At 43.5% G+C, this 27,417-nt stretch overlaps 1 protein-coding gene across 1 annotated transcript in view; it reads right to left on the bottom strand.

The window, feature by feature from the left end:
• Positions 1–4,892: 4,892 nt before the first annotated feature.
• Positions 4,893–27,417, bottom strand: part of WDHD1 (WD repeat and HMG-box DNA binding protein 1) — a 31,836-nt gene continuing 9,311 nt past the window's right edge. The window contains exons 7-25 of the mRNA XM_069856779.1: positions 26,375–26,467; positions 24,934–25,040; positions 23,455–23,590; positions 23,093–23,291; positions 22,713–22,906; positions 21,537–21,721; positions 19,973–20,214; positions 19,364–19,501; positions 17,894–18,050; positions 15,653–15,767; positions 13,858–13,989; positions 13,290–13,507; positions 11,268–11,398; positions 9,999–10,055; positions 9,090–9,133; positions 8,776–8,931; positions 8,252–8,376; positions 7,219–7,354; positions 4,893–6,059 (exon numbers count right to left, since the gene is read on the bottom strand). Of these exons, the coding sequence (XP_069712880.1) occupies positions 5,859–6,059; positions 7,219–7,354; positions 8,252–8,376; positions 8,776–8,931; positions 9,090–9,133; positions 9,999–10,055; positions 11,268–11,398; positions 13,290–13,507; positions 13,858–13,989; positions 15,653–15,767; positions 17,894–18,050; positions 19,364–19,501; positions 19,973–20,214; positions 21,537–21,721; positions 22,713–22,906; positions 23,093–23,291; positions 23,455–23,590; positions 24,934–25,040; positions 26,375–26,467 (2,766 nt within the window). The 3' untranslated portion in view covers positions 4,893–5,858. The remainder of the gene's footprint in view (positions 6,060–7,218; positions 7,355–8,251; positions 8,377–8,775; positions 8,932–9,089; positions 9,134–9,998; positions 10,056–11,267; positions 11,399–13,289; positions 13,508–13,857; positions 13,990–15,652; positions 15,768–17,893; positions 18,051–19,363; positions 19,502–19,972; positions 20,215–21,536; positions 21,722–22,712; positions 22,907–23,092; positions 23,292–23,454; positions 23,591–24,933; positions 25,041–26,374; positions 26,468–27,417) is intronic.

Raw genomic sequence — 27,417 nt, 5'->3', positions numbered from 1 at the left:
GCCCAGGGCAGGGGTGGGACTGGATGGGCTTTGAGGTCCCTTCCAACTCAAACCATTCTGTGATTCTATGATCCTATGATTCTCTTGGAAAAGATGATGACGAGCTCCATCCAGAGTCACCCTGGACTTTACCATGGTCTGAGCTCAGCAGCTATGGGAGTTGGTTGTGATTCTTCTCCCATTTCTGGGGGAGAAGGGCATTTGCGAGCTTATTTCCTTGAGTGAGCACTGGGTGAATGCTCAAGACACTGGGTGTGTTTGAGCAGAGGTTGCACACGTGGGAACTGACGCCGGCAGTTCCACCAGCAGTGTTTGCGACAGCGCAATGATTAGGTTTGGGTAATTTAGATCTGTGTCAGGCCATGTGACGACACAGCCCCATTTCCACACATGGTGAAGTCCTTTCCCTCGGAAACACAAACCCTCTGAAGCAGCAGCACTGATGCTTGGCCCTTTTCTTTTTTAAGAATCTCAGGATGTTGTATTAATTGATCCTTATTAATTATACTCCATCTTCTCATAGAATCATGGATTTGAGTTGGAAGAGACCTCAAAACCCATCCAGTTCCACCTTCACAGCAAAATGTTTCTTCCTAACGACTAGCCTAAACTTCTCCACTTTTAGTTTCCTCCCTATCTCATGGAGCCTTCCCAAGAGATTTTTCTTTGCTATTTCTGATTATATCCAAAAAAAAAATCAAAACACAGCCTATAAACCAAAGAAGGGCAGATGGAACGGTGCAACGTTGTTAAAAGATGCTCTGAATTTCCTAGAGGGAATTTGCCCTTTTTCTTTCTCGGGCTTGCTTAGAGCCTGGGGGTTATTCTCACTGTTCAGCAACTGAAGAGCAGTTCTTAAGAAGCAACAAAGTACAGAAAGCCTTGAGGCTGCAACTGGAATCGTTTGCAGGTCTAGAATAAAGGCTAGAGGAGGTGAAAGCCCATCTCCTTGACCTGTTGTAGTCAGTCGGGCTTCCCTGTGGCTTTGGTGGCCTGGAGAGCACACCTGGGTGGGAGCCAGTGGGGAAGGGCTGCAGCATCATTCCATGTGTCGGACGTGCTCCTCAGGGTTTGAGGAGCAGCATCTCAAAAGAAACCTCTCCACTCCAATTTGTCAAAGGATGAAGACACCCTGGGTGGTCTTCACTAGGTCAAATGAAGCCGTCTAAAAGGTATTTCAGGGGTAATCTCTGCACTGATAGCTGCTAAAAGGAGGAGATAAATCTCACACACAAGACACCAGGTTTTCCTCTGTTGGCTATAAAGTGGGAGCACTCGGAACTCGGCTCAGGGCGTGAGGTCAGAGATGATAAATTCCACCTTCTCAACCCAACTGCCTCGCCACGGCGTATCATTAACAGCTCAAGCAGGGAAAGAGCAACACAGATCGATCCTGCTATTAACTTCAAGCCAGAACGTGACCTGAACGTGATCCTCAAATAATAGCAGCGATGGATGGCGATGTCGCAGCCTAGTGACATCCTTCCCATGCCCTGCAAACACAGCTTGGGATTTATCAGCCCCTGGAATCACGGTGCATCAGTTTAACGAGTGAATCACGAGCAGTTTAATTCCATTACCCAGGATAACAAGCAAAATTGATTACAGGCTCCTAAAATATGATTCTCTTAGGGTGGATTTGTTGGCCTGTACAGACAGATCTCCAGGGTCTGAGGGTTCTCCTGCAGAAACAAGCTGCATTTTAACTTCCCTGGTGATGTTTCATGTTTTAGAACCGAAACTGGAAATGAAAGCAGTGGTTTTGCCCTGCCCCAGCTTTCATTTCATGCCTTCATGGAGCAAGGACGCAAGATCTCACACCAATGGGCTCCTCCAGCCTTTGCTCCCCAGCATTTAGACAACTTCAGAGGAACTGCCCGGGCAGGCTGTAGGAGGCAAATTCATATTTATGCCATATAACACACATCTCCCAGCTCCCGTGGACCTGCACTCCAGACAGGAGCTATCTGACATGGACCAGGGTGATCCCAGGTCCCTCCGATCCATTCGTAAACCAAGGGTGGCTTTTGATTCACACACTGAGCAGACGGGAATTGCAGCCGTGTCCCCGCATCACTCCCCTTGGTTGCTTCTCACCGCTATTACCCCGAGGTCGATAATGCGATTTGTAGACCCGAGTGTTCCCTGGCAACATGCAGCTTGAAACTATTCCTGCAAATTTCCTCCACCGTTCTTCTCCGGTTAAGTCCAGCATCAAGTGGCTGTTTTCGCAGCCTGAGTAGGTGTTCGTGTCTTGCCTTTAAGTAAATGAATTACTGTTGCATTTATATGACAGGGCATCAGTCAGGAGGAGAGAAAAGCAGCCAGGTCTGCTGTTCTCCTTCGAAGAGCTCTTCTGCATGAGACATCTGACCTTCTCAGAAGCGGTTCTCCCTGCTGTTGTCTTCTCCTTAGACTAGCCACCCAGGACCACCAAGCCAAGTCACTCCATGACCAACACAATTATGTTCTTTGTGAAGAAGTTGAGGTGCTTTTCATAGCCTGAAGATGTCCGAACACTGGGTCTCCTTTGACCGGATCCACCCCAAACACCCAAATGTGTTGAGTTTTCTCGACTTAAGCTGGTTTTCTTTTCTTGAGCTGAAAGAGGGCAGATTGAGAGGAGAATTGAGGAAGAAATGTTTTGCTGTGAGGATGGGGAGGCCCTGGCGCAGGTTGCCCAGAGCAGGGGTGGCTGCCCCATCCCTGGAGGGGTTCAAGGCCAGGCTGGATGGGGCTTGGAGCCCCTGATCCAGTGGGAGGTGTCCCTGCCCATGGCAGGGGTGGGACTGGATAGGCTTTGAGGTCTCTTCCAACCCAAATAATTCCATGATTCTATGATGCTTTTCCCACCCAAAGCCCTGTCTCAACTGCTTTGTGACCCTGGTGGAGTCATAGAATCACCAGGTTGGAAAAGACCCACCAGATCATCGAGTCCAACCATTCCTATCAAACACTAAACCGTGTCCCTCAGCACCTTGTCTCCAGTCCCTTAAACCCCTCCAGGGAAGGTGACTCAACCCCCTCCCTGGGCAGCCTCTGCCACTGCCCAATGACCCTTTCTGTGAAAAATTTTTTCCTAATGTTCAGTCTAAACCTCCCCTGGTGGAGCTTGAGGCCATTCCCTCTCGTCCTGTCCCCTGTCCCTTGGGAGAAGAGCCCAGCTCCCTCCTCTCCACAACCTCCTTTCAGGGAGTTGGAGAGAGCAATGAGGTCTCCCCTCAGCCTCCTCTTCTCCAGGCTAAACAACCCCAGCATCTCAGGGTTGCACTGCCACGAAATATTTGCTATTACACTCGGGTACCAAATATTTGCAATTAAGTTATCAGATGTTGTGCTGCAAAGAGACCTTCTAATCCGACCGCTACCTCCCCTGAAAACAACAACAACAAACGTTAGAACTCCTGCTGTGGTAGCCAGCAATCCGCTTTACACCATTTACCAGGTACTGCTCCGTGCCATCTACCACACACTCTCGGCATCCTCGCCAGAGGCTGCTTGTCTCTGAGAATTAAACCGCAGCCAAAGTCTCCAAATCTAAAATAACACAAGTTGACACAGATTCATGACACTCAGAGGGCTGAGAGATTTGTTAGGATTTGACATTACAAGCCATTAAAAAAAATGAGAGTAGGGTATGGAGAACAAAGCTGGGAAGACTCTGCACATCATTTTGGGACTATTTGGGGGGGTTTTAGTACCTGTATCATTCCAACAAAGAGCCTCTGTGGGTGAGATGTGGAGTGAGAGAAGAAACAGAGGTAAAAATGCCAACAACAAAATGCCATACGCACAAATATCAGCAACATCCTCTTGCAGACTCCATCATCCGCTGTCTGTTTTCAGAAGCTACTTTTTTAACCCGACTTTCTTCTTCATGCATGAGAAGGGGATTATTTTTAAGGTCAAATAACACAATTAAACTTCAGAGGATGGCAGACACAGACACAGAGTGTGAGGAGAAGTTGCTTTGAGTAACTGTTTTCACTTGGAAATCCATTCTGCATTTTCTACTCATTTTTGGTTTGGCATTTCATTTCCACCTGAACTGAAAGTTATACTTAGCGCTGTCCTGCTGATGCTGGATGAGCACGTCCCGCCCCGGGCTGGCTCAGCGCAGCTCCCTGGAAGGCTCCAGGTCACAGAGGGGTAGTCGCAGCTCAGCTGTGCAATAGAGCAAACCCCATCTTTGATGGAAGAAACTCAACAGCAGCCTAGCTGGGAGATGATCTTCCCAACGTAAAAGCAGCCAGGTGCTCACTTCCACGATCTCAGTAGCCCCTGTTGGCTGGTTATTTTATTGCTGTGGTCAGCAGTAACTGTTTCATAATTAAAAATCGCTGCTGTCATCACCATCCCAGACAGGCAGCTCTGACACCAGGTTTCAATCCCCTCTTCCAGCCTGGCCACCTCTCACCAGCCATGGGAGATCCGGACTGTGACCGCAAGGCTGAGGATGTCGGGTCTGGTGAAACCCACGAGTATAATACAGAAAAAATTAAACTAGGAGAAAAGCAAATGGGAAGCAAGGACTTGCAGGGTGGAGAGTGATGGCCCCAAGGATTTCCATGAAACCAGCCAATAAATCCAGAAGCCTCCCTTTAAAACAGACCTTTGGCATGTTTGTTCAGAAGAGCGACGTGATTGCGATGTCCAGCTATCAGAAAATTCTTAGGGAAGTTTGTTTTGGATGCTTCCTCCCTCCTGCAGGAGCCAAAAGGACTTTGGATGCTTTGTGGAACCAGCTGTTTGCAGCAGCAGGTACCTGCCCACCCACCACTGCTGCAAAATGGGGACAGTGCACTTGCAGCCCAGAGGGACCAGCAGGGAGGGAGGGGATCCTGCCCCTCTGCTCCGCTCCTGTAAGACCCACCTGGAGCCCTGCATTCACTTCTGGAGTCCTCAGCACAGGGAGGACATGGAGCTGTTGGAGCGAGTCCAGAGGAGGCCACAGAGATGATCCGAGGGCTGGAGAACCTCTGCTATGAGGCCAGGCTGAGAGAGTTGGGGTTGTTCAGCCTGGAGAAGAGAAGGCTCCAGGGAGACTTGGAAACACACTCTTCCTCAAGAGAAGGGAAAATCAACTGCCTTAGAGCTTGTAGGGAGAAGCCTGTTTGCTTTAGTTATAAAAACTGCAGATACCCCCCAACTTAGAGCAAAGAAACATCCATATTTTATTTAAAAAACAAACAAGACATAAAACCATACAGAGATTTTCAAGTTCCGAGCACTTTCTGGGCCCTGCTGAGGCACAGACCAGGTAAATACATCTCCACAGTCTGGAATGGTTCATTTTTGCATACTTGACCTTCCTAATTCTATTTCTGTTCTGGTTTTCTCTCCCTGCCCGTCAGGCTGCTCTCGGCCCGTGCCACAGCCACAGATGTTGAAAACGCAGCTAAACATCAGCACCACGTCAAGCTCCTTCCCCTCACTCCCTTTTCTTGGAGTGCCTTTCCCTTACGTGTGTTTGCAGCAGGAACGGTATGAAGCCAGTACTTTGCCTCCCTGAAACAACAGGAGAGCTTTTGGACACAGTTTATCCTCCTCAAAATGACAAATCTCCATTTAGCATCAACTATTACAAGTATTGAGGCAAGCAGCTACACAGCACAGTGTGGAATTGTGCTTCGAGAGAACAGGCCCATCGGTATTAGTTTCACTATCAAACTTCATGCTAAAGATCATGAGAGCGGATTCAACGTTTCCCTCAAGAACTGATAATAAAATACTTCCCAAAAGACTATTTGGAGCAAGGCACTCGTTTTGCTGGTGCTCTTTGAGCACAGCAGCAAGTTTCTCCTTACAAAACTACCTGGTGCTTCCAGAAGGCAGGTGCCGAGAAAGTCCCACCTTGCTCAGCTTTGCTTGAATGCAAAAGCTGACAATCTGACATGTGTCGATTGATCTGAAGGCTTTGGTTTTTTAGATGAATTTGACTCTTCTGACTTCTGCTCCTGATTCTTTTTCGCTTCATCTTCATCAGCTGTTGGACGCTTGCGCTTTTTATCTTCTGATAAATCATTAACTGCTCCTCCTTTTGCTTTCTCAGTCCACGCCTTTGAAGAAAGCACATCATTTAACAGAAAACTACCAGTTAGGCCACAGGACTCACCACTTTATTTCTTTTCTGCACCTCACTTCTCTAATTCTAAGGAGGCACAGAAATAATTCCCATTAAGAACTAGTAAGGATCAAGTTAGGAACAATTTCCTCACTTTCTGTTTCTCTAAAGACATTCTTCAAATCTACACTTCATTTGAGCCTGCATATGAAATTGAAGCTCATGATTGTCTTTCTGGACAAATAAGAAACCCAGACAGCCCTAGAACAAATTTAAGTCCCAATGAATTAAGGCTGCCTATGTCACTCTTAACTCTTTCCCTTCTCTTTTGTTATTCCTGAATTAATTACATTCCTCTCATTTCAGAAAAAGCTGCTTTCCGCTTTTAATTATTATTCAGGCATTTAGTGTTTTCATAAAGTATATGTCACAGAATCACAGAATGGTTTGAGTTGGAAGGGACCTCACAGCCCATCCCATTCCACCCCTGCCATGAGCAGGGACACCTCCCACTGGATCAGGGGCTCCAAGCCCCATCCAACCTGGCCTTGAACCCCTCCAGGGATGGGGCAGCCACCACTGCTCTGGGCAGCCTGGGCCAGGGCCTCCTCACCCTCATGGTGAAGAATTCCTTCCTAATGTCTAATCTAAATCTTCCCTCTTCAAGTGTAAAGCCATTCCCTCTTGTCCCATCACTCCAGGCCCTTGTAAAAGCCCCTCCCCAGCTTTCCTGGAGCCCCTTGCAGTACTGGAAGCTGCTCTAAGGTGTCCCCAGGGCCTTCTCTTCTCCAGGCTGAACAACCCCAACTCTCTCAGCCTGTCCTCACGGCAGAGGAGCTCCAGCCTTCCGATCATCTCTGTGGCCTCTGGACCCATTCCAACAGTTCCATCTCCTTTTTTATGTTAAGGATTCCAGAACTGGACACAGGACTCCAGGTGGGATCTCACAAGAGAAAGAGGGAGGAGGAGGAGATGGGAGAATCCCCTCCCTCGCCCTGCTGGCCATGCTACTTTTGATGCCACCTCTAATGGCCCAATTCAATACGACAGAGAAGAGTGGTACTTAAAGAAAAAAATCCTAAAAGTAACCACAGGATTTAGTGGGAGAGGAAAAATTCTCAAAAAAACCCCAGAATTAGAGAATGTTTTCTTACCATTCTTTCTTCTGACGACAGCTCTCTGAATCGACTCATTCCTTCTTTTATTACTTCCGCTTCATCCAGATTGGGATTATCTGCCAAAATGTTTGCTCTGTTCTCCTCCAGCCACATCTGGAATCCTGTCTTTGGCCTAAAACAGGCACACAAAAACTGCCCATTTAAGAAGGTCATAGGAAAACCATATCCCCCAAAACAACATTTCTAAACAACACCTTTGTTTAGACTTTTTTGTTCTTGAAAGAAGAGACATGTATAAAGTCAGCACTTTGCTTTCTCCTCTTCCAGTGTGCTTAAAGAACATGCTGACGAGGCAAGGCTAAGATGAGCACTTTTATTAAACCTGTGATATAAATGGAGATTAACATTTCGGTTTAGGAATGACAAAGCGTAATGGTTCTCTTTCCTTCTGACAGGGTCCCATCAACCTAAAAATAGAGCCCGTATATTAGCATGTTTCAGCTAATCCTTTTCACGATTCTCCTTGCCACTTGTTTCAGAACATTATCTGTAAAGGTTAATGAAAAGAATGCTATTACAAATGAACAATAATTACCTTGATCTTCCTCAGTTAAATGAAGCCTAAATGAAACATGATTATAATAATGCAAGTTTCATGAGGACTGGGATGGTTAGAAAATACATCTGCTCCAGAGGAACAAGTCAGATTCGAGTCTTAGCTGGGAAGAGACAGGCTCCTTACATGCTCTAAGCTTTTTGTTTGTTTTCTTTTTTAAAACACGTGCTAAAATAAAGCTTTTACACTTTCATGTAAAAAGCTTTTAGATCTCTGCTGAGATTTGCTAGAAATGGTCTTTTCCAACCTTAATGATTCTGTGATTCTACAGTACAAGCAGCAGCTTACTGGATGTCTGCAGCAAGCTCACAAATGTGACAGCTTGTGAGCTAAGGCTTCAGTCTGGATATTACACTACTATAGCCACTTCAAACATCTTCAGGAACAAAACAGTTTCAGGGCTTGCCATTCTATCAAATTTGGAACATGGCATTGAGATGTGTGTCCGCTCACCTTTTGTTTTCAGTGTTCTCCTGTGCAGTGACTTTGACTTCATGGGAATCATTTCCTGCTTTTTCTTCTCCTGTTTTTTCAGTAGAGTTAGGTGTCCGAGCCTGGAAGAAGGAGGCTGCTGAAGCCTGTAGAAATTGAGATTAAAAACAAAACCCAAGAAAGGTGAGAACACCTCGCACTCAGGCAACGTGTACCACATAGCCTAACAAAACTCAAGCCTTTACTAAAGACATAATAATCACAATACAACATCCAAGCCATCCAGTTTCAGCAGAGCAGATGTTTAGCTAACACTATTTAAAATAGAAGCACAGTATTCAGTGCAGAATGCAATTACTGAATTTTTTTTTTTACTGGTTTTTGTGTTTTTATTGTTTCTACAGTACAAGCTTAAGTGAACTTTCTAAGTGAGCTTTCTAAGACTCTTTACTCAATCCACAAGTTTCATACTTGATAAAAGCTGATAAAAATCAATTTTCTGTTCTTTGCTCACTGAAATAATCTTAAAAGGCTAGAAACATTACCTGCTTAGATTTAGGTTTGGGAGTCAGAGGCTTTATAACTGGAGGGTTCTTGTTTACAGCTCGACTGCTGGACAAAGTATTTTTCTTTGAGTGTTTGGTCATAGTGTCTAGAACATTCGCCGAGGGGACGAGTGGGTCCTTTTTGTTGGCTGACACCTAGCAAAACAAACAAACAGACATGTTATTTATTTTCTGTCACATCTTGGAGGGGCAGAGGAGGGGAATATCTCTCGTAGTTACACTGTAAACTTTAGATACAGTTATCTATTGTGATTTTCAGAACACCGCAATCAATCCAGATCTAAAATTCTTACCTTGAAGGGATTCACTCGTCCTTGGCCGCTTGATGCAATTACAGCTGTTTAATAGGAAAGAGAAAAGAATGTAAAAACGTGTGCATGTGTAGACACACACAAAAATACATATAAATCCATGAAGCAATGCACATTTTAGGTGAGTAATAAAACAATGTTAGCTTCATTTCCAAAGAATAAGTCTAACACATTTTGTGTCTCAGCCTCTTCAATTTTCTACAAACGGAGAACAACTAAATCAAAGGCATCAACTATTTCACACCAAAGGAGTTCCCACAAGGTGTGAAAGTGGTCGGATAAAGAGAAAGGCACTTTAATAACCGCATGAAGGTTACACTAGACGGGCTCAGCTATTATTAGTCATCAGAAAGGCCACACAGGACCAACAACTTACAATACCAATCCACAGGAAGAACCAGTGCTTCCTCCACTCCCAAATCCGTTTCCACTCCTCTATTATTTTTGCTGGAGGGTTGGCAGGAGGGAAAAAGGAGCAAGAGGTCACGTTCTGTCCCTGCCTGCTCCAACCAGCAGTTCTACAGCAGGGTTACTAACTCTGCCTCGTAAATGCAACCAATAATCGTGCCTGGGATCAGTAAAACAAATCAACTGACCACTGTTCTCTTTTTTCCCCTGTCTCAAAGAATGTTTTCATGATGTAGCTGGGCAGACAAGTGATTCAGCGTTTGGCACAGCCGAGGCAACCAGCACAGTGTTATGGAATATCAGCGGGTAATGAAAACAGCAACAGGAATAGGGAACCTCTTAAAAACGTCAGAACAACACTCAGTGCCAGATCTACTAGACGACACTGCCAGTTTTAGTAGTAACGGGAGAATGGAGGATGAAAGCGAGCAGATATTGTGAAGCATGACAGAGTTATCCTGGAATAAACGGAGATAAACTCACCAGCCTTTGGAGCAGTCACCTCTGCAGAAGCAACGCTTTTGGAGAAAGGATTTGGCCCTTCAGAACAAAGGAAGAGGTACATGTTTAAGTGCAAAATGTAACAGCGCAACTTGTTAAGAAATAAAACCCCAGCCAGACAAGTGAGTTATAGCAGAAGCATGACGTTCCATTTTCAAGTTGTACATGCACTTTTACAAAACCATCTGTTATCTCTGCCTAGATTTAACTTAGAGTTATCATAGAATGGTTTGGGTGGGAAGGGACCTCAAAGCCCATCCAGTCCCACCCCCTGCCATGGGCAGGGACACCTCCCGTTGGATCAGGGGCTCCAAGCCCCATCCAACCTGGCCTTGAACCCCTCCAGGGATGGGGCAGCCACCCCTGCTCTGGGCAACCTGGGTCAGGGCCTCCCCACCCTCACAGCAAAACATTTCTTCCTAAGGTCTCATCTCAGTCCATTAGTATAAGTTGTATACTTATTCCTTACACCTTGAACTTACTCCTTAAAGCGTGCCTGATAAACTACTTGTCTGTCAACTCAACTCCCGCAAGATGTGAGCTGAAACCAAAGTACAGGTTTCACAAGGTTACTCATTTGATTTGAAATATCATCAGACACGAGGAAAGCTCCCCAAGGGTCCCTTGAATGGTTACTGAGTACAACACAGGAGCAAGCTGCGACAGAGCAGATGACACGCACTAAACATGTTCCTCTGCAGCGACTGCAGGCGCAGTTTGGAATACGGACCCGCTCGCTCAGGTAGGCACTCGCGCTCACGTCCCATGGGGAATTCAGGGTGATGGGAAGCTCAGAGGCACAGGTTACTGCACATCCCTCCATTATTCCTGTGCATTTTTTCACATGTTAAGGCCCAAATAAGACAGATCAGGAACTACCAGACCTGTTCTAACGTGGCTGCAGGAAACCCTGGTCCCTGCTACAGCTGCAGTTTCAAAACTCAGTGGGATTATTTTCTATTTACATAAATAATGGGATTCTTTTATATTTATATAAATAGCTTCTAAACCAAACCTCCTGTACCTCATTTGTGGTGCATGTGACAGGCGGTGTGCCCGTCCTTCCTAATTGTTATGTCAAAGAACAAAACACAACAACAGACAGAAAACCCCGTTGTTTCCACAGTCCTAGAGGCTGCTGAGGTATCCAAACTGCGAATTATCTGGGAATTTTTCCAGAATTCCTTCTTGAGTCTGTGGAAGACACACCTAGATAACTTCCAGTCTACTCAGAGAATATATTTTTCTTACTTTGTTTATGGATTTCTGGCATTTCTTCTGCTTCCTCATAGGCATCAGCTTCCTCAGCGTCTTCCATTTCTTGGTCCTGCTGAACATTCCTGACTCGCAGCCGACTCCATTCCGTGGCAGAGTTGCTGTAACTAAATGGAAGGAATTCACCAGAAAGGAAGTGGTTACCACATTCAGAAGGAAAATTGGAACAATGGAAGCTTAACTTACCTCATTTAGGAAATAAGAACAATAACATTTGGCATTTGTTGCCCTATATCTCTGATTTAATCGTGGTGATTACTAAAAATAAAACAAAGATTCACAAACCACTTTGGCTCACCCCGAAACACCAAGTGCTGTCACTGGAAGTGACACTTAAGTTGTTTTAAGTACAAAGCTGCCTGAAATTCGCACTCAGCTAAAAGCACACGCACCGGCCTTCAAACCACTCCACACCCAGGAACAAGCACCCCAACAGAAACAGGAACCTTTTGCCGTCTCCAGAATGCTCTGTCACAAATACAACTGCAGACATAAAACATCTCCCACAATCTCCATGAACTTCCAGTATCATAAATAACACCAGATTACTTTTATACATGCACATGAAATCTGTGTGGATATAAACTACAGGTTCATTTCTTTCAACCAGAACGTTGGCATTAGATTAATCTAAGAACAATACAGTGTTTGTGATGAATTTTAAGCCTCAGAGTGGCTGAAATCGCAGATACAGGATGACAGCTTCCACGCATTATCCAGAAGAACAAGGCAGAGCATTTAGAAAGGAGTTTGAACTGTGCAGTTCCACACAGAAGGGAAAACTTACAAATAAGTTCAGGGACTTAATGGTTCCTCTTGCTTAAATAAGTTCCAAACTTCATACACAAAATGACTATGGGAAGACTTTGCTTCTGACAAAAAGTTATGACATTTTTTCTGCGCTACCAGCCTGGGGGTTAATAACTGTTCTCCTTACAGCTGTGCCATCCAGACACCAAGCAAGAACACAGCTCTTATGTGTGGTCTAGATTTTAAGAAAATTGCACAGACAGAATCATAGAACCATAGAATATTTTGGGTTGGAAGGGACCTTAAAGATCATCTAGTTCCAACCTCCCTGCCATGGGCTGGAACTAGATGATCTTTAAGGTCCCTTCCAATATCTTTTGTCTCATCATGCTTTAAAAAGCAGATGGAAGTAGGAGAGGAAAAGCAGATGGCGCAGATACAGAGGAGGAAAAATGCATAGCAAGCCTGTAATATTTAGAGCAAATAGCCTCAAGTTGTGCCAGGGGAGGTTTAGATTGGATATTAGGAATATTTTCTCCACTGAAAGAGTGGTGAAGAATTGGAAGAGGCTGCCCAGGGAAGCATGGAGTCTCCATCCCTGGAGAAGTTCAAAAAGCGTACAGCCATGCCACCTGGGGATACGGTTAGTGAGCACAGTGGTTTTGGGCTGGTAGTTGGATTGGGTGATCTTAGAGGTCTTTTTCAACCTTAGTGGTTCTATGATTCTGTCATTTCCACAGTTTTGAAGAGCTGGGATTAGTCATGAGGAATTAAGTCTAACTAAGATACACTGAGATGGGATACCGAAGGAGGAGAGGGCTGGAGAAAGGTAGGATTTTAGGGCAGGCATGGAATAAAGTGAGGTTCAGAGACTGAGGCTAAGAGAAAAAAAACGACTGGTGTCAAATGACCAAACCAGCACAAGCTGGGTGAAGAAAGAAGAAAATCAGAGCAATTTGGTATTGATTTGTTTTGCCTCTGAAGCTGCTGTGCACAGATATACAGTAAGCAAGGAGTGGAGGTATGTCCCTACGTAAGTACCCTGCTACTAACGAGTTCTCATAAAATATCAGCAAGAACCTACTGTTTTATGTGCACAATTTATGAGTGGAGAAGCACAAACTGTTACTTCATCCCAAATACATCGTAAACTATGGCCCAGAACAGCAAAAGCGCATCAACCAGACCAAAATGTGAACAGATCGGTAAGAAGGTTCCCAGGTGTTTAACCACAGAAGTTTGTGTTACCCAGCACTCAAATGCTTTCGGAAATCCTCTTCCTCCTCCTCATCTTCCTGTGCTGCTGCCAACTCGTTTGCTTTCTCTACAGCCATTTCACTAAGCCGCTGAGCTAAATTTAGTCGTCGGGAGCGAGAAGCGTACTTGATAGCTAAGTTCACAACGTTTTGTGTCATGAGGTCAGCAAGTTCCACACAACGGAACTCACGCTCCAGTTTACAGGAAAGCTGAAAGAAAAGAAGCCTTGTGAGTTACAGACTTCATGGTTACACAGTGCTCTCGGGACTCCAGGACCAAAATATTATGGTCTTGGTGGAATAAAGACCAACCACACTGAGCTGCATAGCAAAGAAAAAGCTCTTTTCTTTAATTCTTCTTCCTCCTCCACCCTTCATAATGATAAGTAGTAATAAAACTAACTGCAGTCCACCTCTTATCACAGTCGGTGGGGCACCTGGACCGCCAGGCACTAGCCAGGCTTCTGACAAGAGGAATCACATCAAAATTTACATCAAATGCCATCTACTCAAAATAAAGTTGCAATGATTGTTTCTACGTATTATTTATTTGTACTTACGGCAAACAGCTTCATTAAAAGCTCTTGCTGTTCTTTCACCGACCGGCTTTTAGCATTTTCATCAAGCTCATAGCCATTTGTTGATAAGTAATCCACGTGGTTGTGAAATACAACAGAACGCCAGTACTGCTCCTGATAAAGGGAGAAAGGTACGTGCTGGAGGTCAGAGGGAAGAGAACAGCCCACAAGGTAAAGACTAACAATTTACAATGTATTTTATCAACTTATTCTTAACTGTTCCTTTCATCTTATTAGAAGGAAGTGAGGTAGACAATTCTCTTTAAAAGTCACTGCCTATTGAGTTAAAAATAGACCACACAAACAGCCATCCGTACACAAACTGACCCAAATAGCTGCCATATATGTTAAATTCCATTTATATTGCAGGCTTGCAGCAGGATGAAATCTATGTGATCACCAGTTTGCTATCAGGACAGACAATTCTAAAACAAGTTGATTATTTTATCTTAGAATTTCTGCTCCACAACACATTGGAAGCCGTAGGAGGAATCATCGTCTGTGAGACAGGTAAATACAGAAAATACAACTCCTGTTGTTCAGGGAAATAGGACAATTAAACTAGGCTAGCTCTGTTACAAAATAAACTTATTCAAAACCAGTATATTTTCATCATATATATTGGAGGGACTGTTTACAAAGGCTTGTAGTGATAGGACGAGGGGCAATGAGTATAAGCTGGAGAGGGGCAGATTTGGACTAGACGTAAGGAAGAATTTCTTCACCATGAGGGTGATGAGGCACTGGAACAGGTTGCCCAGAGCAGTGGTGGCTGCCCCATCCCTGGAGGGGTTCAAGGCCAGGTTGGATGGGGCTTGGAGCCCCTGATCCAGTGGGATCCACTGGGTTGGAACTGGATGATCTTTAAGGTCCCTTCCAACCCAAGCTATTCTATGATTCTATGAATAATCTGCTTCTTTATTCGCACAGAAGTCTATATTTTATCAAGCTAAATTAAAAGTTCCTAGCATTTCCCTTCTATTATTTTTTGTTTATGTGTGTAAGATATATCCCATCAAATAAAGAATAAAAATATTCAAACCAAATGCAGGAGAACTCATTAAAAATGAGTTTACAATTGAAGCTATTTATCTACGCTTTTATCAAAGAGAATAAATTTCAAATAGCATTAAACTGTCTCTAAGGACCACGTTAGAATTTCATGTTCATTTCTATTTTCTGCAGTACAGCTAAACATCACAAACGATAAAACTTGAAGAATAAATATAGATACTCTTCTAGAAGTTCTCCTGACGTCATCTTGCTTCAATCAGACTCTACCTTAAGAAAATAACTCAAGCCAGAACGCCTGTGGTTTCAGAATGACTGTATGAGTTTGAGTTCTGAGTACAACTTTTAAATAAAACATCTTCCAGAAATTTTGTTACTTCTAAAATAGTTAAAAACAGGCGCCTTCAAGGGGGAATCTTGATTTGGATCCCAAAATCTAGTGCTTGCTAGAACACTAACCACTACTCAATAAAAATAATAAAAGAGAGAGTGAGAAAGATTTCATTTGTCAGAAATAGATTCTGTGTAACTATAACCTGGCATCAGCTCCAGATACATTACCTTGCATCTTTCTAGAAACAGTTGTGAACCAAACCAAACCAGAGGAGCGATCCAAAACACTGAACCCAAATGACCTCCTCTGCCACACGTCTTAGAGTTCATACACCCCCTCTTTCATAGTTGAGATGATTAATAGGAGTCTCATACAATCCCTACTACGGGAACATCCAAGGCTGTCAGCCGTGAACTCAACACCATTCCATACCTCCATCTGTCCCTTTTCTGTGGTGACTTGACAGTAAGGAAGCTGAAAAGACAATATTGCTACAGCAGGCCGTGGGAGCGTAGGAGGGAATCGGGCTCCTTTACAAGGAATACACCTGTGCATGGGAAAAAAACCACATATAGCGCTCAGCACCTACAGTCACCAGTGCCCCTATGCCTAGATAGCGTCTCTAAGAAGCAAGATACTTTAAGAGGATTTGTTCTTTAAAAACTAGTAATTAAATTACTGACTTAAATATGTAAGTGTATATATCTCATTCCCGTAAGCATCTTCTACAAGTTAATTTGTTTAAATGTAAAATTGGAAATCCCAGAGAATGGTATTTTGGTCACTATGGCCTAGAGGAAAGCTGGGGAGGGGCTCTGGATCAGGGAGGGCAGGGACAGGATGAAAGGGAATGGGTGTAAGTGGAAAGAGGGGAGATTGAGATGAGATCTCAGGAAGAAATGTTTTGCTGTGAGGGTGGTGAAGCCCTGGCCCAGGTTGCCCAGAGCAGGGGTGGCTGCCCCATCCCTGGAGGGGTTCAAGGCCAGGTTGGATGGGGCTTGGAGCCCCTGATCCAGTGGGAGGTGTCCCTGCCCATGGCAGGGGTGGGACTGGATGGGCTGTGAGGTCCCTTCCAACCCAGACCATTCTGTGATTCTTTTTGCATTGCAAGCAATAAAAGATTTTAAAGCCAGCAAAGCACACGTTGCTCTTGTTCACACCAGAAACTCCAAACGTGGCAGAGACAGACACAGATTTCTATCTCACACAATACACAATTTAACAGCTATTACACACGAGGAGGGGCTGGAGGGGGGGACAGAAGAGATGGGTGAAACAGATAAACACACACTAAAAGCGCAGGCTTACTGTTTCATTACATTTAAACTACTGCTTTCTGGTAACAACCACTTAGGCAAAACATTGATTGGGGAAGAGCTGTATTTCCAGCAGCACCAATTCAGCATTGACAAAAATGTCTGGGTTTATAAGCTGCTGTTTGAGACACCAGAAGAAAAAAGAGCAGGAAGCATTAGTGTTCTGGCTATCTGTGCTCATTAAGGCATATGGTTTTTCTACAACCACTCTCCCCCCTTATTGTTACTATGCTGGTGGCTTTGAATAAAATGTTCTTTATAATTAAGAGAGCAGCGCTCTCTTTCTTGGAATAAAGGACAAAACTCATGACGACAGAGTCACGGTTGATCATCCCATCAACATGATGTGTCCTGCACATTTGTGCTGAGCTTTCTGGAGGCCAACCTTAAATAACGGTTTGGAGGAAGAAACAGACACCGAATTGACGTTTAGCAGGGACAGCAAATTACTGCCCTTATTACAAAAAACAGAGTATTACAAAGAATGTCACGTAAATGGAAATAAAATGCAGTCTCCCATCAACTCCTACATGACTAGCAAAGTAAGAGAGCCTAAATTTCAGTAAAATACGTGAGTCAATTGCTCTGCCCTGGTAGGAGAAGGACAGATCACTGAATAAAGAGGACTACAAACAAAGTTTAGCAACTAAACTACGATGTTTGTTAACAGTAAACAGAAATTAACTTATCTATATAACGTGATAGTAGTGGTGTCTAAAGAAATGGTTAATTCTCACCTAAACAGTTATAGGAGCACTCTTACAATTTTTTAATTCATAGCCATAGTTTATACACAAATATAGAATCACAGAATGGTTTGACTTGGAAGGGACCTTTAAAGGTCATCTAGTCCTACTCCCCTGCAGTGAGCAGGGACATTTTCAAATCCATCAGGTTGCTCAGAGCCCCATCCAACCTGACCTGGGATGTTTTCGGGGATGGGGCCTCCACCACCTCCCTGGGCAACCTGTGACAGTGTTTCACCGCACTCATTATGAAAAAATTCTTCCGTATATCTAGTCTAAATCTCCCCTCTTTTGGTTTAAAACCATTACCCTTTGTCCTACCACTAACCGCCCTACTAAAAAGTTTGTTCCCATCATTCTTATAGGCACACGCCTGCTGGCCAAAGCAAAAAGCCACAATTAAGTTGTTATTAATTATAAAACTCTAATGACTTTATACAAAACCAGTTTAGTAATGAAACATCAGAATTACATTTAGGAACTGGATCACTTACTGTGCATATTTACCAGCCACTTGTTTTACTAAAAGTCGTTTCCAGTTTTTCTTAGCGAGAAGTGCTCTGTAAATTAAAACCAAGCCAAACAAAGCATTTCCTTGTGAAATATCTGACCTGAGCTGCTGGGGATTTTCGTGGACGCCAACTACCCAGTAATGATCGGATTTTCCTTTGCAATGATCTCTTGTGTTACACACTGGAATCCAAGTATTACCAAGTCCTCGGTTCAACATCCGCACGATTCCCTCAGAATCCACGTAACACGGGGTACCTGTTTGTTACAAATGAAAGCAATTACTCTGAGAGGCAACTAATTACAACGTGACTAGGTTTGAACTGGTGGTTACTGCTGGGAAACGATGGTTTACTTATCTCAAACAGTGCAACCTAGCTGGGAAAAGCTGGTTTCCTTGGAAAGATGCGCCACCTTCTGACAGTCAGCGCGTCTGCAAGTTAACCAACTCGAGTTCCAACGTAAAAGAAATGAAATTCATACTATTTGGGTAGATTCTCAAAGAAAATGAGCTATTTTACAACCAGGCTTTCTGGTTATCATAAAAATGTCTCTAAGCTACCAGCTTTCAGGGTGGAGATTCAGCAGAGTAGTTGCACGCAACTACTATGGTATATTAATACAGTTTCTTTCTTTTTGGGGTGCTGGTCAACAGCAACTGAACACAAGCCAGCGTTTGCTTAGGTGGCCAAGAAGGCCAACAGCATCCTGGCTTGGATCAACCATGGTGTGGTCAGCAGGAGCAGGGAAGGGATCTTCTGCCTGGACTCAGCGCTGGTGAGGCTACATCTCAAATCCTGGGTTCAGTTTTGGGCCCCTCTCTACAAGAAGGATATTGAGGGGCTGGAGCGTGTCCAGAGAAGGGAATGGAGCTGGGGAAGGGACTAGAGAACAAGAGTTATGAGGGGTGGATGAGGGAACTGGGGTTGTTTAGCCTGGAGATAGGGAGGCTGAGGGGAGACCTCATCGCTCTCTGCAGCTCCCTGAAAGGAGGTTGTGGCGAGGTGGGTGTTGGTCCCTTCTCCGAAGTAACAAGCGATAGGGCAAGAGGAAATGCCATCAAGTTGCACCAGGGGAGGCTTAGATTGGACATCAGGAAACATTTCTTTACTGAAAGAGTGGTGAAGCATTTGAAGAGGCTGCCCAGGGCAGTGGTGGAGTCACCACCCCTTCAGGGGTTCAAAAATGTGTGGACGTAGCACTTGGGGACATGGGTTAGCAGGCACAGTGGGCCTGGGCTGACAGTCGGACTGGATGAGCTTAGAGGTCTTTTCTAACCTTAATGATTCTGTGATTCTATGCTTTTTTGCTGAGCAGGGCAACCAATCAGGAAAAGAAGTTCTGATAACACTCCAGTGTATTCTATTCACACTGGAAACATATTAACAATGTCTGACAAATATATTGAAAGAGTGAGAAAATAGAACTTCGTTTAGCATTCAGGAGATATAAAAAACAATCAAAGTGCCAGGATCACCATTACTAAAGGGGCATTAATAAGTCAAACTCTCCTCCAAATTCCTCGAATAGAGTCGGTATTTCTCACCGTCACTCATGCAGGTATTTCATACCTTCTGCAGAGAATCCAACCCAGGTCAAATAGGATTTCTTTGTAAGAGGAAGAGGGTCTCCATGCAAAATTTGCTTTTTCTTCTTCCCTAGCTCCATGAGCTGTACTCCAAGGCACTGGTCCCCATCAAACCCCGTACCTAGGAAGAAGTTGTTCAATGACTATGTTAGGAAACAAAAGAATTGTCATGTCTCTTGGCCAAATTTAGGTTTTCAATTACAACCTAATTTTAACGCAGCTTTAGCCATGAACACCACTGTCAGACAAATAACTATTTGTTATTTTGGACACAGAAACAACAACTACTTCCTTAATGTCCTATAGTAATTAACTCTGGCATATCTGAAACCCAACCTTAATCTGTTAATGTCACTGTTATAAAATTATCCCCTTCCCTCATTAATGCAGGTATCCTAATATAAAATGTAGGCTTTGCTTTCAGAAGTCAAAGATCTGTGGGCTGCGACAGTAAAAGCATCATGAAGAAGAGAAGAAGAAGAAGAAGAAAGTATTTCTGGTGATTACATTAAAAGTAAGCAATGTTTGAAGCCAGTAACAGACAAGGATTGAAAACAGAACCCCAGTTCAAAGATAGAGGGGAGAAAACTACCTCTGTGATAAATAATCATCAGCTGCTCTCCGTGTCCTGCCATGGACACCACTGGACCGGGGAGGCTGAAGATCTCTTTCTGAACTCCTCCAACTGTAAACACGCGAACTAGCAAGGCACTAGTGGCACAAGCAGCCCAGCCTTGACCGAGACAGATGGCCTCAATGTCTTCATCCTTCAGCATATCCACTGTCCACTCCTTGTTTGCATCCCATGAGGTAAAATGAATGCAGTGGAGTTTGCTAAGGCCAAAAGAAAGAACAAGAGTTAAGCATCCCAACATGAAGAGAAATACAATATCTGAAAACATATCGACATAGTACGGTTTTATCAGAGACCTGGAATCTGTGACGGTCACAGAAAGGAACCACTAATTACACGTGGTCCTCTGCAAAGGTGTAACTCTTGCTCAAAAACCGAAGAGCCCCCTGCCTCCAGCACTATAGATTCAAACCCTATAAAGTATAAAATAGAGACAGTCTGGAAGTCTGAGGGCAGATTTCTCAGTTGGCAACAGGTAAGTGACCTGCTTAATTAACGTCAATAAGAACCGAAGTTGCTCGGTACCCCTGAATATTACAAGTCTGTTGTATTATGCTCTCTTTCAAAGGGAATAAACATAGGAGCTTCAGTTCTTCTATCCTTGTAACTGAAAACTGCCCACGCCGAATTCACAGGTGTGGTGGGTTTTGATACATTGTTCACTTTCAATGAGAAAAAAACCTGAAATTTTCAGTCAGACAACCAAATGTTTTCACAGGAAAACATTTCTTCCCAAGATCTCATCTCAATCTCCTCTCTTGCAGATTTCCCCCTTGCCCTGTCCCTGCACTCCCTGATCAGGAGCCCCTCCCCAGCTTTCCTGAAGCCCCTTTCAGCACTGGAAGCTGCTCTAACATCTCTTTGGAGCCTTCTCTTCTCCAGGCTAAACAAGCCCAACTCTCTCAGCCTGTCCTTGTATGGGAGGTGCTCCAGCCCCCACATACAAATACAAAAAACACTTTTAAAGGTAAATGGTGCTTTTTAAACTTATCACAATGCTGTGTGAAAATAAGAAGAAAGTTTCTTCAAAATATTTCCAGAGAAATAAATAAAATATTGTTGCTATCGTTCTTAAATGCAAGAACAGAGTTGAGAAGTGCCAGCTGCTTAAATCTTTCATAAAGCTGTTTTCTTCACACTTATAATTCTTTGGGTATCTCCAAACGTATCTCCTTAGCAGTGGTGTGAAAAGAAATCGCATAGCTCTTTGGATACATCTTTGATCTGAGCAGACCGAAAGACTATTGTTCACGTTTACATTTTCCTTTGAGCTAGCAAAGCATGAAGGTTCCAGTATAATTATATTTGAAAAATGGGATTAAAAAAGAAACCTCCAGGAACAAAATACATCTTTCAATAATCTTGATGTCTTCAAGTGGGTGAAAATCATGCTCAAAAGTTGTCCCACAAATAAAAAGCACAACCAAAAGCCAAAAATTTCAAAAGGGATAGAAAGCTGAAATTAAAAGCTGAAATATTTAAAACCAGCTCAGTGCAATTCCATACTATGGCCCTGACTTACCTGGCAAGCTCCTCTGTACTCTCGCAGGCCAGTAAAACAGCTTCTGTGGAGAGATCAGCCATCGTGTGATTCAGAGAGTTGGGTAGGTGTGTGGCATGATGTATGGAAGTGTCATGGAATTCGATGTCTATAGCATTGTCTTGCTCATCATTGTAACAGCGAATGATCCCAACAGAATTCCATGCCTGTTAAAAGAACCCCCCAAAAAAATTAGAGCATGTTGACTGCCCTAAACCAGCCCCCTCTAACTCTCATCTGCATTAGGCAGGAACTAGTTAAACTCTCATGTCTTGCCACCTGTCTCCTAACAAAATTAAGTGTGAAGAACTTGCTTTTAGAAATAGTGGGTGAGTAACGTACAAGCCTTAACAAAAATATCCGTAAGTTCCAGCTATAAAAGATTTTTTAAAAGAGATTTCCTAGAATTCAATAGCAAAAAAAGCACAAAATGCATCCAGTTCTGGAGTCCTCAGCACAGGGAGGACATTGGATCTGCTGGAGCGAGTCCAGAGGAAGCCACAAAGATGATCTGAGGGCTGAAGCACCTCCTGTACAAGGACAGGCTGAGAGAGTTGTTCAGCCTGGAGAAGAGAAGGTTCCAAGGAGACCTTACAGCAGCTTCCAGTACTAAAAAGGGCTGCAGGAAAGCTGGGGAGGGGCTTTTTATCAGGGAGTGCAGAGACAGGATGAGGGGAAATGGTTTTAAGCCGAAACAGGAGAGACTGAGATGAGATCTTAGGAAGAAATGGTTTGCTGTGAGGATGAAGAGGCCCTGGCCCAGGTTGCCCAGCACAGTGGTGGCTGCCCCATCCCTGGAGGGGTTCAAGGCCAGGCTGGATGGGGCTTGGATCCAGTGGGAGGTGTCCCTGCCCATGGCAGAGGGTTGGAATCGTATGGGCTTTAAGGTCCCTTTCAACCCAAGCCATTCTATCATTCTATGAAACTGTATAGCTTGCTTTTGTCTTAAAGCCAATTGTTTATTTCTATATCAAAAGCAACTAAAATATAAAGCATAACATGATGCAGTCTTTGCATTGACACTTGCCACCATTGAGCTTCACACTGTGAATTACTAAGAAAAAATAAAGAAATCTTGGAAAATATTAGATTAAGACATGGTAGGACAATATTAATGGAGCAACTCGATCTACGTAATCACACAGCAGTGAGATTTACCATGAAGCGATGCATGAGATGTGTAGGAGTGGAGCCAGACTGGAATGGCTTTTGCCTGGGGGTTGGCATCGGCCCATCATAGAACGGCTGCTGGGTAGATGATGGTGGCAAAGCTGTAAAGCCACCAGCCTGACCATCATCATCATCATCTTCCTTTCCAAGAAGATCAGAATTAGCTTTTATCAACCCGATATCTAGAAGTTAAAATATAAAACAAATTACAATTTACACATATGACGGTGACAGAATGTAGGTAAAAAAAAATTAACCAGTCAGGCTTTGACTGCAAAAATAAGGCAGAATATATTTGAGTAGAGGATGCTATGCAATCGTCCCAATAACAGCACTAGAGAGCTCCAGAAAATTAGTTCATCCAGTACCTAGTGAGTTATCATCATCATCAATTATCGTCCGTCTCAGACGGCCTGAAGTTGGCATAAGGTCATCATCATCCCCATCATCTTCATTATCTCCAGCCTTTGGGGAAGACATCGGTTCAACCATTTCTCCATTTAAATAGTCGTCGTCATCATCTCCATCGAAGAGGTCATTGAAGTCTTTTGTCGCTACACTGGCAACCTAAAATCACATTAATGAATATCAGAAACCTGCTTTTGGACATGGAATTCAAACAATGAGTTAACACACAAGAGGGAACTTCCAATATACAATACAGAATATTCAATATAATTTGATAACCTAAATAATCATGTTAATATAAGAAATAATTGGCACTGATCACCTTGTCATTTGGTTTCATTTCATCACCGATATTTTCCAGCAAGCCCAGATTTCCTTCATTATCCGTATAAGCGACTTGTCTGTGCTTGGGGTGCCATGCCAGGCCATGAATTGAGTAACGCTTCTCATGCTTCATTCTAAAAAGAATATAAAAATCTTGGATTTTTAGTAAGCTTCTCAGGGCAGTAACCACTTCAAGAGTTATTGTAAAAAGCGGTAGGTAGCATTTACTAGTATTAGAAAGCGCTGTTACAGACATCATAATAAAATGATTAATAGGTTTCTTTAGCATAAATAACTACCATAAAAAATATAAAAGTTCTTCTTTTGCTATGGAAAAAAAAAATTAAGATTTAAAAATCAAACAGAATCACATTTTTAAAACAACACCTCCTGATACATTGGGCCCCTCACTCCAAGAAGGACCTTGAGGGGCTGGAGCGTGTCCAGAGAAGGGAACGGAGGTGGTGAAGGGGCTGGAGAACAAGGATTAGGAGAGGTGGCTGAGGGACCTGGGGCTGTTTAGCCTGGAGAAGAGGAGGCTGAGGGGAGATCTCATCACTGTCTACAACTGCCTGAAAGGAGGTTGTAAAGAGGTGGGTGTGGGTCTCTTCTCCCAGGCGAGAGGTGATAGGAGGAGAAGAAATGGCCTCAGGTTGTGCTGGGGCAGGTTCAGATTGGACATCAGGAAAAACTTCCTCCCCAAAAGAGTTCTCAGGCAGAGGCTGCCCAGGGAGGTGGTGGAGTCACCATCCCTGGAGGAATTAAAAAGACTGGTGGACAAGGTGCTCAGAGATCTGGCCTAGTAGTGGACGAGTACGGCTGGACTTAATAATCTCAAAGGTCTTTTCCAATAAATGATTCTATGATTCTGTAGTACGTGTAGAAAGGACAAGGTAATTCTTCAGCAGTCACACATTCCAGAACCACCCGGTTATAAAAAGAACGTTCAGTTGTTTCTCTTGCACCAAACTGATGAGTTAATCCTCTGTCTTTTCCACCCTTTATTCTCACAAAAAAATCTCCTCCCATTAATTATTTACATAATCTCTCTTTAATTCTTAAAATAAGCGTTACAGTAACAATCACATTTCTTACCCAAAATATTCAGACAGATAAATCATCCCTTTGCTTCTTCTCTACCTCACTTAATCATACCTTTTCTCTTCTTTTCTTTTTTTTTTTTTTGAAAGAGATCCTTTTAACCAACCAAGATAAAGTGCAATTTGCCAGTTTATCCTTTTTTGCCTGAGGGTGAGGATGGCTGACAGAGGCATCTGAATTTCCCTTTCCCTTTAGAAAATACATCTTAGTGCCCATGGTCTTAGGATGTGAGGAAAACTCATTTCCATCAAAACCACCCTTCAATTAACTCTTAGATTAAGAAGATTTGCACAAAGAAGTTTTGCAGAAAAGATAACAAAATTCTATTTCAAGATAAGAGGAATACTTTAGGGATTTATGGAACAACACATAATACCTCTCTATGCACTCCTGGGTTTCCACATTCCACACTACCACATTCCCATCCACGCTTCCAGCTGCCAGGTACTGCCCACAAGGAGACCAGGCCACAACATTCAAGGGCTGTGGAAAAATACAAAACAGAAAAAAATAACCACCAACGCACACACACCAATTATGTTCTCGGGCTTAAAATACAGATATTCTGGAATAAAAGGCTGCGTCAAAAGCAGTGTGGCCAGCAGGGCGAGGGAGGGGATTCTGCCCCTCTATTCCTCTCTTGTGAGACCTCATTTGGAGTCCTGTGTCCAGTTCTGCAATCTTCAGCACAAGAACGAGATGGAGCTGTTGGTGCAGGTCCAGAGGAGGCCACAAGGATGTTCCAAGGGCTGGAGCACCTCTGCTATGAGGACAGGCTGAGAGAATTGGACTTGTTCAGCCTCGAGAGAAGGTTCCAAGGAGACCTTAAAGCAGCTTCCAGTACTGAAAGGGGCTACAAGAAAGCTGGGGAGGGACTTCTTACAAAAGTTTGCACTGATAGGATGAGGGGCGATGGGGATAAACTGGAGAGGGGCAGATTTAGACTAGACATAAGAAAGAATTTCTTCACGGTGAGAGTGGTGAGACACTGGAACAGGTTTCCCAGAGAAGCTGGAACTGGATGGGCTTTGAAGTCCCTTCCAACCCAAACTATTCATTGATTCTATGATCTTTATCAAATCACATCCAGCCCCCTGCATCAGAGACAGCTTTAGGCAGCTCCCTGCAAGAACTATTCTTGAAACACAGTATTTTTTTTTCTTCTGGAATATCCATCTTTTGTCACTAAACACTGCCACAAGGTCAAACAAGATCTGATTCTAGACAGAAGCATAGTATATTTTGCAAGCTTAGCATTAAATATAGCTTAATTTATTTTGAACTCAATAAATTTGCATAAATTGAAATCCAAGACTGTGCATTCTTTCTCTTAATAACACCAGGGAAGTAGTCTTTTTTAACCCAAAAGTTATCAAGCACATCATGAGGTCAAAGGAAAGATGACGGCATGAACGTGCTACTGCAAAGCTAAATTTCAGCTTCGTAAAATATAGTGAGCAACTGATAGATCTGTTCCATAGAGAAATAATACTCTTGACGTTTTCCCTAAAAAGCTATATATGTAAAGGAATTTGTGAAAACAATTGCTCTTCAGCTGCTCTTTGTGACACACCAATAGACCTTAGAGATTCAGTGGGTTACTATAAAGAAAGAGGGGAGAAAGAGACACATAAATACGCTTCACACTCATCTTGCCTTATTTTCCAACATAATGTAACAGGATCAGAAAAGAAATAGGAAGTGTGAACAATCAAAACCACGGTGGTGGTGGTGGAGATACTGTCCAGACGATAAATTCTAGTAGAATAACATTTAAATTCTGGAAGATTTAGCAAGCACCCAGTTTCTGCACCTACCTGCATGATGGCTTTATCCGACAGATCGAATTGACTATCCCAGGTTTCTCTTCTGTACAGTTTAACAACATTATCGACAGGAATCGCCAGCAACTGCTCAAAGGAAAGAAGAATCAGACAATTTACAACCAGGTACCTTTAAAACAGAACATTCAAATAGCACAGCTCCTTCATCCACAAGTATTCCACCTGGGACTGCCTCAGTATTTAGTGCTTCTCTAGCATCCAAGTGATGCCAACTAAGAAAGTAAAGCAAGCTGAAGTAACTTGAATTACAAGGTTCTTTAATGCTTTCCACATGTAACATAGCAAAGTGTGCCTGGTTTTATTTTATTCTTCATTTCTTTCTGGCAGAAAACTGAAGGTCATGACAGCCACACCATAAGGTTAGAAGTTCTTATTTGTGGAACAGCTAACACACACACATACAAATAATTTTCAATGCTCTGAGCAGAAGGCTTACATTCTCCTGAAGAATTAGCCTAGAAAATATTTGGTTTTATGCAACATGGATATTGAAACACTTGCACTGCAGGTGATGTTCTCTCTTCCACAGAAAACTTGTACATAACGCTATCGCAGCAGCCTGGCAGGCAGACACAAATGCTAAGTCGGGGAAACCAGATTATTCAGGTAAGAACTGGCCCCATCCAACCTGGCCTTGAACACCTCCAGGGATGGGGCAGCCACCACGTCCCTGGGAAACCTGTGCTAGTGCCTCCCCACCCTCATGGTAAAACATTTCTTCCTAAGATCTCATCTCAATCTCCTCTCTTTCAGCTTAAAACCATTCCCCATATCCTATCCCTGCACTCCCTGATCAAGAGGCCTTCGCCAGCCCATCGGAGAAGTGACCAGCGACCCCTACCCAGGGCTCCTGCAACCAGACATCCACAGGGCACCAGACCTGCAGGACGGATCCGCACCACTGTTTGTCACAACAGAACCAACCTCGTTCTTCAGGTGAAAAGAAAGGGAACAACTTACTAAGGGAATATTTACAGAGCAAAATTATTGATAAGGCCAACTTTACTTCAAGCAGG

Source organism: Phaenicophaeus curvirostris, chromosome 5 (assembly GCF_032191515.1).
Source record: "Phaenicophaeus curvirostris isolate KB17595 chromosome 5, BPBGC_Pcur_1.0, whole genome shotgun sequence".
NCBI classification, from domain to species: domain Eukaryota; kingdom Metazoa; phylum Chordata; class Aves; order Cuculiformes; family Cuculidae; genus Phaenicophaeus; species Phaenicophaeus curvirostris.
This window is presented reverse-complemented; position numbering and strand designations above follow the sequence as displayed.